This window comes from Schistocerca gregaria, chromosome 7 (assembly GCF_023897955.1).
Source record: "Schistocerca gregaria isolate iqSchGreg1 chromosome 7, iqSchGreg1.2, whole genome shotgun sequence".
Classification (NCBI taxonomy): domain Eukaryota; kingdom Metazoa; phylum Arthropoda; class Insecta; order Orthoptera; family Acrididae; genus Schistocerca; species Schistocerca gregaria.
The window spans coordinates 188,396,860-188,409,532 of NC_064926.1; the positions used below are offsets into that span (position 1 = coordinate 188,396,860).

The following is a 12,673-nucleotide window of genomic DNA, read 5'->3' on the forward strand; positions in this document are numbered from 1 at the left end:
TGTGATGATGGGGCAAGAGGAAGACAGCATTACCAAGCTTGCGAATCACTGCGACTCAAGTTCATCGCGATAGGTGCAGTAATGCTAACCAGTTGAATCAAATGTTGCCAGATAGACAGGTTTCCCGGGCTTCAATTATATGGCCATTTTTAAGACTGGGGGGGGATTTTAAATCAAACACCGGAATTTTTATATTAATTCTGAGTATAAGATGCACCTGAATTCTGGAGGAAATTTTTTGAAGAAAAAAGTGCATCATAGTCAGGAAAATACGGTGTTACTCTGTACACATGCATATGACTCCTCCTTACTGTGCTACCTTGTTTCATCTATCACACATCATCCATCAATTACATGCAAATGTTGTGTGGCCTTATTGCTTAGCTCTTAAACCAAGAGAGGTTTAATAAATACAGTCATACCTTTAGATGGATGAAGCCTGCAGTAATGTACTCTGGCAAATTCACTAACTCAAAAGGTAGAATGCTTGGGATTACAACCCACCTGCTTCATTATGTTTCTGATGTCTATTACTCTATCACACAATTCCTCCAGCAATTCTCCGTCATCGGTATTCATAACACCACAGTAAGGGATCAGACATTTGCCCGAGTTAAGCGCATCAAAACTGAGATTTCCCAAACTTTTTAAGTTTGAGGAGGTGGCCAGCTTTTTAGCAGTGGTAATTTCAATAAACAGCACACCATTCCTAAGTGGATTGATTTTAGTGGTGTAATAACACACTAACTTTTTTCTATATGGAAGGTTTTACTTTCATCAAATGTCATTTCTTTTATTTTAATCATTATAAATACAAGGGTTGGAACTTTAATAGTGGCAACTATTTATTTACAGCTCGTACAGAATAGATATGTGTTTCAAAGTTTTACCTACCCTCAAAGTAGTCACCAGCATTGTGAAAGTCGTAGGATACTCTTAATAGTGCCAATTGTGGAGACAGTTCGAGCGGTGCGATGTATTTCCCGACGAATTTGTAGCTGTTCTAAAGTAAATGTCGTGAAGTGTGTTCTTCAGTTTAAGTCAGGGGAGTGCAGTAGCTGGTATAGCACTTAGCAGCTCCATCAGTCAAACAAGTCAGTTACAGCTTGCACTCTACGTGCTTGACCATTGTCCTGCAAAATGATGGTCAGGTCCTGCAGAAAGTGTCATCACTTCTGTCTACATGCTGTGCATTTTTGGAACACAACCTGCAACCAGCTTAGAGACAGAAGTGATGACACTTTCTGCAGGACCTGACCATCATTTTGCAGGACAATGGTCAAGCACGTAGAGTGCAAGCTGTAACTGACTTGTTTGACTGATGGAGCTGCTAAGTGCTATACCAGCTACTGCACTCCCCTGACTTAAGCCCTCGTAAGTTCAACTCTATTTCTAAACTGAAGAAAACACTTCACGGCATTCACTTCAGAAGTGCTACAAATTCGTCAGGCAATACACCGCGCCACTCAAACTGTCAACACAACTGACACTGCTGAGAGTATCCTACGACTTCAACATTGCTGGCAATGTGTTATACACAATGCTGGTGACTACTTTTAAGATCAGTAAAACTTTGAAACACATATCTATTTTGTACGAGCTGTAAATAAATTGTTGCCACTATTAAAGTTCCAACCCTCGTGTATTTTGGTATGGATGTACCCTGTGATTGATTACGCTCTTACTGTCAGTTGATAACTGCATCTTGCAGTGGCCCACTTGACCCACTAGAGGTTTTTAGATTTTGGGTCAAATCATTTTGGCTGCACAGATGCTAAGGAAATAATGTACACCAAAGTGAGCTCCCACATGCTTGTGGTCTTTGTATATCTGAGGGACAGTACAAATACATTCCCGAGATGCTACCTGCTAACAACTGTTTTCCCCCTCAAAAGTCATCCAGATTATCAGCAGACACAAAAAACCAATACCCCTCTCCGATCCAACTGCCAATACCTAAAGAACACACAAAATGGCAATAAATGATCTCAGAGGCAAACATTGAACCAGGTTCCTTACCTGAAGCTTTTTTCGAATCTGAGAAAGAGATATAGGATTCTTTATCTCCTTATAGTAGTCTGGATAATATCTTCTTGATGGTAATTTCCAAAATGGTTCACTTAAGAGGTGGCCTACAACAAAGAAAAAATAATAGTAAACAAAAGAAAGAAGTTTGTATACCAATTTCAGAATCATCAACCACAATTTACCTTGGTTATTTGTATTGTTCTTTATGGTCTCATACAACTGCCAACGAGGATTGTCAGTGTCCTCTGCAGTATCTTCTTCTATAAGGCCTTCATCTTCAGATTCTTCCTCCTCATCTCTTAAGGCAGCTGTAATGGCAGATAAAGACTGGGACCCTCTTAGCCTCTTACTCCTGAAAATCAACGTATTTATAATAAATATATAAAAATAAATTATGAAAATACAATACATATGTTATAAAATATGAACACGGAGAAGGCTGTTTAATTACACTAAATTCTTGGGAAAGTGGCACCTGTTGAATATCGTCATAAAGGATGTACCACCGTAACAACTATCTGTTTCTTCTAATTAACAAGAATACTTGCACCAGCAAGCAAATCCCTTGTTGACAGTTGCATTCACAAAACCTAAACAAAAGTTAGTATCCAATGCCCAACAGCTAATACATTTTATGCCAAGGAAATAGTTACAACTACCAAACTCTCCAAATCAAAAGTGTTTTCACCAATCTATTTTGTCTTGCTTTTCTATTTATTTTCATATTTCTTTCTCTCTTTCCTTTTTATTTCTTTCTGGTAGCTCAGTAAGTTGTTCTCATCTCACAAGGAAACCACATGCCTATCAGATTTTTGCAACATTTTTTATATTTATGGTACGTGAATCCAGAACTAAAAACATCAAATTGCCAAAGCAGTTTGATACAACTCTCAAAAACCAGTGTCACAGATTAAAACTTAAGCCTATACATGGGACATAGACAAGCTGGCAATGGCTCCATTACACTGGCCTCACGGATGCCCATATGAATTTTCCCAATATTCACATGCTGGAAACATTCACATTGGTGTCTGTGGGTCCAGTGACACTCAAGCAAGGCATTGTGTGGTCAAGGAGTCTCTTACACTGGTTGCACACATCATACACCCATTCATGACTATCATGTTTCCCGATGGCAGTAGCATTTTTCAAAAAGATAATGCACGGTGTCACAAGCCCAGGAGTGTGATGGAGTGGTTCGAGAAACACAGTGAAAAGTTCAAACTGTTCACAGTAATGAAGATGAAGTACTCATAGCTCCTAAGCAATGCACTGGACAGTCTACGTTCACTAGAAATTTTTGTCTTGTTTTGGCCCACAGTACTACTTCTCAAAATATGGAAAGCAAAGAGCTTGCAGTAGGAGATATTTGTTTCACAGTATAGATGATGAAGTACTCATAGCCCTTGTTTTCTAGACTTCTTTTTCTTCAAATGATCATTCCTGTCATTTCCCAGCGTATTGGCCACTCCTCCTGGGACACCCTGTATACACAACATTGAATATTACAGAACATAATATTGTTAAATTTATAAGAAAATTCCAGAACCTATTACAAAACATGAAAATGAATAAAAAAAAATATATGCAGAAAGCAACATGAAAACTGGCAACCTTTCAGGTAAAATTCCACACCTCTATCCACTACACTACATGTACGAAGTTTCAGTTTATATCTATGTCTCTGAATTTATAGTGTAATGAAGGCTTTGAACACCAATATATCATTAACTGATATTTAATTACAACTAATTGTACTGAAAATGACACTTTTTGATAACTTTTCAACATGTTAGTGCCTTTAATTGACATACCTTCACTGGATGCAAATTATGTTATTGTCACATCTAAACTGCACCCACATCAGTTTGTAGCATCTTCTCCACTTCCTCCAGGAGTATCCATCATTCACCCAACAACACTGATGAATAATCCTAGTGTCAAATGGTGTTTTACCACAGGCCACTTGGTCTATCTTTCCTCCCTCCACATTTGAAAGTACTCAAAAACTGCTGCACAATGTCCAGCACTTCCCAATGTTGTTCCTTGATCAGGACAGATCCTATTGTCAGTACAATAGTAGCTTCCACCTTGTATTGTCAGTAAGCATACTGCAGTGTGACCCTTCACCAATAAATTAAGCTGTGCTTCCTGAACCCTTTCAGCCGTCCCTGCACATGTACTTTCAGAGACAAGTTGCGCTGCTTGTGAAAATTACTGATTTGAAGTTCTCCTTGAGCATCTACAGAAGGGTGTCCCTTATTTTTGGACTTCAATATTTTTGAGTGCCTACCCACCAGTTCAGTTTGAATGACACTAAAAAATGGCTGTATAAAATTTCATTGTTATCAAAACACTGTAACCTATGGTGATCCGAGTGCAAACACTCTTGAGGAACATGATCTTTCTCAATATTCGCAGACGTTGCACTGAAGTAACCTCTGCATTTCAGTATGCCCACGTGGTGTGCAGTCAGTTGTTTATTTGTTACCATCAAACGGGGTGATTTCGGACGGATTTTGTCATTATTTTGATTGTAACTTTCGTATATATTGTTAGATTAAATTGATTCTTATGGAAGTGGTAGGGTATATGTGTAACAAATAAAATATCCCAGAACCAGAAAGTGTATGAGTAGATATATTTATCTGAGGCAGTTAAATAAAGTGTCCGAAGTTACCCTATGGATTGGGGTGAATTCGGACACATGCATCTTTTAAATCTCTGTCCGAAGTTACAGTATATAGAGGGTGAATTCGTACAGTTACTGCCTTTTTTAAAACTCTACATGCTTTTTATTTGATTTTGTTGACATTTTACACATTTTAAGGTAGCCCTTTGTTACGAATAAGTGATATGGAATGATATAATGAATTTTATATATTACAGATAAGTTTGTATTTTGCAATAATTTAAATAAAAAATTATTACAGTTCTTAAAGGAAATATCAGAAACAGACAGAAACAAACAAAGTAATTTAACTAAAAGGTCAAAATAATTTTTCTCACTCGTCATTCTAAATTAAGTTGCAAACACTTCAAATAAACAATTGTCTTTGAGTCTAAAGCACATCTTCTCGAAAAATGAACATTCCTCTCTTCTCCACCGATGTGGGAAGTATTCTCGAAATTTGCAATTTTTGTATTGTGACATCGCAGACATTAGGAAACACAACTATATTTTTACTGGTCTCGTGTGGGTGCAAGAATTTCACACTTACTTCCATAGCACCAACATACTGCCTAGTTTGCTCCTTGTTTCCACATTTATATTTGCATTCTGCAACAAGAAAAGCCTCTTCTTTCAGCAGTAAAACTTCACTGGATGATGGTTCATTTTCACTTTCACTAGTGCTAGAAGCACAGTCACTTGTTTCAGCACTGTTTTCGTTTCCTTGAAAATCTCAGCAAGTGATTGATTTTCCAGGTTGAACGTCTAGTTCGCGGCGGCAGCGGGAGCTACCAAGCTTATCTGGAGGATAACGAATTTCTCTGAGCATTTATTCAAAAGTGGAAGACCACGTGTCTGCACTACTTTGCTGGTTCTCCTCATTTTTCAGGGAATTTTTGTAAGACATGATCTGGATCAAAAGGGATTAGGCCCGAGGTGCGAAATACACCCTTTATGTCTCCTTGGAGTTTGCTGAAATCTTAGTTAGTGTCTTCCTCAGAAGAGATGGGAAGGCATCCTTGGAAATGGTCCCACGAGTGTGTTTCTTCCAATCAGTTAATACAGCTCACCACACTACTTTCATTGGCCTGAAGAAGCTTACATTGAGCAGTTAGAGGAGGTGTGTGCTATTGGGGGGAAGGAGAATGAATGAAATATTGTTCCGCTCACATTCTTCAATACCACATAAAGACACGTGACTGGATAAGTTGTCTCCAATCATGATTGTTGGCCCACTTTGCCTCTTCAAATAGGGCAAAGCAATTGTAAAGAACCTGTCTTCAAAAACTGGCAGGTCAAACAATCCACTTCTGTTCCTATTGTAACAGGTTCCTTGTGGTCCATCTTCTTGCAACGTGCGCCACAAATGCTCTGATTTGTAAAGAACATATGGAGGAAGCAGTTTGCCATCAGCACTAGCTTCCAGAATGAGATTTTCACTCTGCAGCCGAGTGTGCACTGATATGAAACTTCCTGGCAGATTAAAACTGTGTGCCGGACCGGCACACAGTTTTAATCTCCCAGGAAGTTTCATCAGCGCTAGCTGCCATTACTGATGACACTAGCTTTTGATGAGTCACTTTTTCAGTATGCTTACTCCCTCGTTTTGTAATTATCTGCTGCTTGCCTGGATCATCTAACATATTGGTTTCAACATCATAGTTGATCGTGTTGCTAGGTGAGAGATTTCCAGCTTTGCTTTGATATTGGAGAAAATCATCTTAACAGTCTCTTTGTTCGTTTCTGCACGAACTCATTTAATATTTTCGCTTAAGCAAATGGAAAAATCTTCTGACTGTCGTTTGAGGAATAAATGCACCCATTCTTCTCCTGGCAAATTATTATGAAATTTCTTCTCTTCTCGGCCAGATTTATCAAGGCAGTCTTTAACTAAATATCTAATAGCCAATTTAATAAAGGGAAATCCCCAATGTGAAGCCCTCAAGATACATTGCTTCAACATGGCTGTCCTCCCATTTTTTTCGGATATGATTCCTGCACTTTATTTTGCACGGTTGATATATGTATACCATACAAATCACACGCTTTTCTGTACGGTAATTTACCTCTCTCAATATCACGAATAGCTTTAACTAAAAGTTCTGGGTCATAATTGCACCGTACTGTAGCACCTCTCCTGCTCTTATACATTCTTGGCATTGTCCGAAATCATCCCACACAGTACACAGTTTTACAAAAACTGTCATTATTTTATAACCATGCACAAGAAACTCTACAAACTTTTAAAGAAATTGTCTCAATGCTGTTAGGTACTGAGCACGTCGACAATTACAGTTACAATATCTTCCCAATTGGCGCAACAATAGAAAGTTTCCACTTTACGATAATGCATGGATTTTTTTACACTGAGACTGTTAGTCAATTATTCGCCTAGGAAAACAACTGACGCAAAACAAAAGATATGGAAAGCAATAAATGCAATCTTGCGCTTAAAATAACTGGTGCACAGACGTTAAAAATAAGTAACTCTTTGTTTCTATGCAGTGGTAAAGAGCAAATAAGCCATCATGTCCGAATTTGCCCCGGTGTCCGAAATCACCCCGTTTGACGGTACCATTTGTGTCGCACATATTTCCCAGATGCTGTCTAAGATGTTAGATCAATAATGAACCACAAGGGAGCGTGTCTTTTGACAGACAAGATAAAAATCCCAAGTAATTGGATACAAATTACCGTTAAATAGACAAATGTTATAAGTTTTATTCTATAAAATAAGGGAAGTAAAATTAACCGTTAGCGAAAGTGCTAATCTTGTGGTTTGCAAATACATTATTTTCGTAAGAAAAAGAGAATTCTGGCAGAGCTATTCAGCATCATTCACAAAAACTTATAAAGTTGCTTCTAGAGTGGAGAAATTTGCACAAAAGTGTCGAGATGTGTTTAAGCGTTATGAAGAGAAGTTAATAAATAATTCGGATAATTATTTGAGTTCACATGCTAGTACTCTACAAACAATCAAGATGGAACAAGACGGGACATTTTTACTTCGATAGATACGGCCAGGGCAAAACGGCTGCCTTGCAGGAACAGACCAAATACTTACTGATAAAGAAGAACAGGCAAGGAAGAGAAAATTGGAAGAAGAGAAAAGGCAAGTTAAACAAAAGTGCAGAACATCTACTTCTAGATCTTCTGCTGTACTTACTTCATCGTCTAATGACTCAACCTTTTTTCAGGTTAAGATGAAATTGATGTTGGTGATGGTGAGTTCTGACAACATACTTCTGAGAGTAGTTCATTGAAGAATGCTGCAATGTAGCAAAGATTTTATTACTTAAAAGTTAGCATCTGTCTTGGATAGACGCCAGCTGGATGTAAGAGACTCTGTATACATACTTCAGGTGGCAGCATATGCAATTGGTCGCAATACTGAACAGCTCTGCTTCAAAAAATATTCAGACAGAAGAAAAGAGGAGAAGGGTCTGAAACAATAAAATCAGCTTTCAAGAATGATGTTTATTGGGATAGTAAACAGTCACCAGAATTAAATGTCTAGGACCAAAAAGAAGAAAGACTTCCAATCAGTGCTACATTTGGAGACAGTAAACAGCTCACTGACATTCTAAAATTACACAATGGTTCTGGCAAAGAACAAGCGAATGTTCTTTACGCATTGAAGACAATGTCCAAAATCTCTGCAGCGATACAACTGCCTCGAACACTGGCCATCTTAAGGACCGAGCGAGGTGGCGCAGTGGGTAGCACACTGGACTCACATTCGGGAGGACGACAGTTCAGTCCCGCATCCCGCCATCCTGATTTAGGTTTTCCGTGATTTCCCTAAATCGCTACAGAAAAATGCTGGGATGGTTCCTCTGGAAGGGCACAGCCGATTTCCTTCCCCGTCGTTCCCTGATCCGACAAGACCAATGACCTCGCTGTTTGGTCTCTTCCCACAAACAACCCAACCCAACCCAACCTAACCCCATCTTAAGGGGCATGTACCTTACCACTACACAAACAGGACAAGGAGTTGTATTTCCCATGCTGTCATCACATTATGAAAAGTGTATTTGAATGTAACATGTATGGTATAACGAGCAGCCCTGACACACCAGTATGTAAACTGGGAAAGTATCAATGTCAGTCATTTTCACACTTCCTAAAGAATCGTGGATCTGTTTTCTAAAGAGTCAAAAATTAATATGCTTTCGTGCCTTCAGTGTAACAGAGCTCTAAAAGCTCCTCTTCTGGGTCCCTGCTTCTTGTAAGATCCGGTATCACAAAATAATAGATTCCATGATTTCAAAGCCAGCCGTAAGGTATTTGTGGTATCTATCTTAACAGCTGTCACTCACATCATTCTTTAATGATGAAGTACATGTAAAAACCAAAAACAAAATGGTCCAGAACTGGAAAAAAGAGATATATTCCTTTTTGTGGAGAACTGGATGGACACTTGTACGGTAAGTTCAATGTTATTCTGATTACATTTTATTAATGGTATTAATTTGTTATTTTACATCTACTAATTCACTTTTGTCCTCATTTCAGAGAAAATATTACTCTACTTTGTGTCCAGCGAGAGGAAATACCTCTTATTATCTTACCTGAAGATTGTGGACACTAAGTTTATTCAAGAATTATCATAAACTGTACCAAAGCAATGCATTCACAAGTGGTATTCAACATGCTGCTAGTTTGAAACATTACACCGGATGTCTCACCTAACTCTGCTACCTCAAATGTATCTGGAACAACAATAGATGTTCAAAACCAGTTTTCACCAGCATGAATGTACGGCAGGGGCTTAGGAAACCTAATACTATGCAAAATTTTAAAATGTAAGCAAATACTTTTTTCAACACAAAATTGTGTATTTTTAAATGGACACCCCCTATTATTTCTTATGCAATCAATAGCATGGAAACAAATCATAAAAATCATGGCATTGGTTGCATTGCAATACGTAAATTACACCCCGAGAAACTGCGAAGCGAAGTTGACGCTTGAAATAAATGAAGCGCACAGCTAGTGCACGTCCTGAGACTGAAGTGTGCACCTCACGCTGCAGGTAATCCTAATGCAATTGACGTACTACGTCAGTAGAGTGTTAATGTATAGTGTGATCTTGTATGATAACAAATCATTGGCCCATATTTCATTGATGGCACTCCTAAAGGGGGACAGTTTAGCCCCTTTTCTTGAGCTGTACCTTACTTGAACCAGTCCAGCTATTATAATGTGTCAAATAATGTGCCATCAGAAGGATGGATTTCCTACGCACAGTGTTTATTGTCGCGAAATGACAACTACAGGTACAATTAGTGGTAACACACTTTGTTTCACTTCTCTAAACCTAATAAGTTCTGAAACATGTGGCTTGTGAAGGATAGTAAGAGTGTCACAGTTTCTGACTTAATGCACTGCATGTAGTACTGTGCTCAGAGAAGGGGTTGCCTGCACTGGCACCTGTATCCTGCCATAAATATACCAGTATCACCACGGCACGCTCTACCTTCAGTATAGAAGTGTCAACTAATCTGGTCTGCTGAACTGTTCTCATACTGTAACGTAATTCACAACACAGCCACATTAAAACCTGTTTTCTTGTGGCTTGTTTTATTTGCTGTCATCTAGTCGATATGCCAGCCTTCAGTAATGAAGAAAACTAGATATTTCACAGAAATGCAACGGCAGCTGTGACACTGTATGCTGAATGCTACCCAGATCAGCAGTAGCCATCACGTCAAACCATTGACAACACCTGGAAGACACTCATGGGAGCAGGAAGCTGGGCTCCCACAAAACGTTGTCATACAACGCCAGTGGCTGGCAATGGAAACAAAATTGCTGTTCTGGTCCCTGTAGCACACAATCCTCTGGTGGGTGTACGAGAAATTGTATGATTTGTAGGAATAAGCCACAGTAGTGTGTGCAGAATCTTTCATCGGCATCGGTTTCATCCGGTCCATATCTCACTGCACCAAGAACTGTACGGGAATGACTTAATCCCACATTGCATTCTGTCGTTTTGCACTTCAGCAGTTGCAAGGTAATCCAAAATTCCTAAGCAATACATTGTTTATGGACAAGACTTCATTTACAAATCATGGTAATCTGAATTTGCGTAACATGCACTACTGATATGTGTGAAATCCCCACAGGATTCGCCAAGTTGCTCATCTATGACAGTGGAGGGTCAAGGTTTGGTGCAGTATCACTGCTAACTGTATTGTAGGTCCCTATTTTTACCATGGAACATTTAATAGACAGCGATATGCACCATTTCTTCAACACAACCACACGCTCCTCGTGGAGGACCTAGGACTGGAAACTCATCTGTCAATGTGGTTCCAACATGATGGAAGTCCCGCACACAATGTAAAAGTTGCCAGAGATGTTATAGATATGACATTTCCAAATAGGTGGATGGAGCGGGGAGGTACTGTGCGATAGCCAGCCAGCACGGTCCCGACTTGACGCCATTAGACTTCTTTCTCTGGGGCGCAGTGAGAGACAGTGTTTCAAGAACCCCCCACAGTAGACGGCACGCAACATCATATTACTGTGGCATGTGCGGCAATATCTGTAGAAACTCCATAATCTGTGCAACTTTCTCTTGTTACCCGTCTGCAAACGTGTATTGATGCAAATGGGGGGCACTTCGAACATATGTTGAAGTGATACATTTTCATTGCTCAAGATGTAGGTGTATTTTCTATACTGGATGTAATGCGCAACATAGCACCAGTAAATGTGTGTAGCAATGCGATTTCAAGTGTGTTATATCTAACTGTAGCTCTAGTTGTCATTTCGCTAGAACAAACCTACGTTTACAATTTGAAAAACGTAACTTTGTGTTTGATATGTTACGTGTTTATTTTTGTGGATTGTGCATACCTCCCCATCATGTGAGCCCCTGACGCAGGCAGTGTGAGGTGCACGCTTGAGTCTCAGGACGTGCACTAGCTGTGCGTTTCATTTACTTCAAGCGTCAACTTCTCTTCGCAATTTCTTGGAATGTAATTGACATATTGCGATGCAACCAGCACTATGATTTTTGTGATTCTTCATGCTATTGATTGCATACGAAAGAATAGGGGCTGTCCAACTGAAAATACGCAAGTTTGTGTTGAAAATAGTATTTGTTTAAGTTTTAAAATTTCGCATAATTTGGATTCCTAAGCCCCTGTCGTATGTTCATGCTGGTGAAAACCGTTTTTGAATATCTATTGTTGTTCCAGAGATATTTGAGGTGGCAGAGTTAGGTGAGACACACTGTATATGAACAGCATGTATGTTGTAACATAAAAACCACCAAATACAGGCTTTGAAAAAAAAAAAAAAAAAAGAAAAAAAAACACTCAATTACTGAATATCTTAAGTTCTGCTTATGACTTGTGATCTTTAATCTCACTGGTCAAGTTCCTCTCCATCAAGCAAAAATCTGACATATCTGATTCTACTATCCACACATGGGAATGTGTCTGTATCATATGCTGTACCATGCAATACAAACACACATCTGAAAGAAAATAATTGTACACAGCCTCTACTGGAACCTTATCTAGGACAGCATTGTGAGATTAGACTGTCTACTCAAACTTTGAAAAATTCCCTCAGAATTCCAGATGTGAGGAGGAAGATTGCGTTCAAGAAGTTCCTGATAAATGAATGGTAAGTGGAAAAGGAGGGGAGGAGAGTAAGCTGAGCTACATACCAGCCATAAGCAGTAGTTTATATGGAATAATCATCAATATATATTACACAAGTAAGTGCACAATGCATGTGCCACTACAACTCTGAAGTGAGTCCTGATATGATGAAGGGAGTTACATGGTGTGGTAGCCCTTTATTTCCCATCCGTGAAGAAGGTTCCCGTTTTTACCTGAAGGGCGTCCTTTTGAACATATAATGGCTGGGAAGTTTCGCCCTACAAAAATTTCTGAAACATCCCAGAACATTTGAGTGAATTTGGGAACATACTACAACACAATGATCCGTGGTGAT

The 12,673-nt window shown here is 39.1% G+C and overlaps 1 protein-coding gene across 43 annotated transcripts in view; it reads right to left on the reverse strand.

The window, feature by feature from the left end:
- Positions 1-12,673, reverse strand: part of LOC126282273 (protein polybromo-1) — a 279,039-nt gene that overhangs the window by 208,772 nt on the left and 57,594 nt on the right. For all 43 annotated transcript variants that reach the window (XR_007551357.1, XR_007551356.1, XM_049981915.1 and 40 more), the window contains exons 8-9: positions 2,211-2,380; positions 2,020-2,132 (exon numbers count right to left, since the gene is read on the reverse strand). Coding sequence is in view for 41 of the 43 variants with exons in the window: in XM_049981915.1 (XP_049837872.1) it covers positions 2,020-2,132; positions 2,211-2,380 (283 nt within the window). In the remaining 2 variants the exon portion in view is untranslated. The remainder of the gene's footprint in view (positions 1-2,019; positions 2,133-2,210; positions 2,381-12,673) is intronic.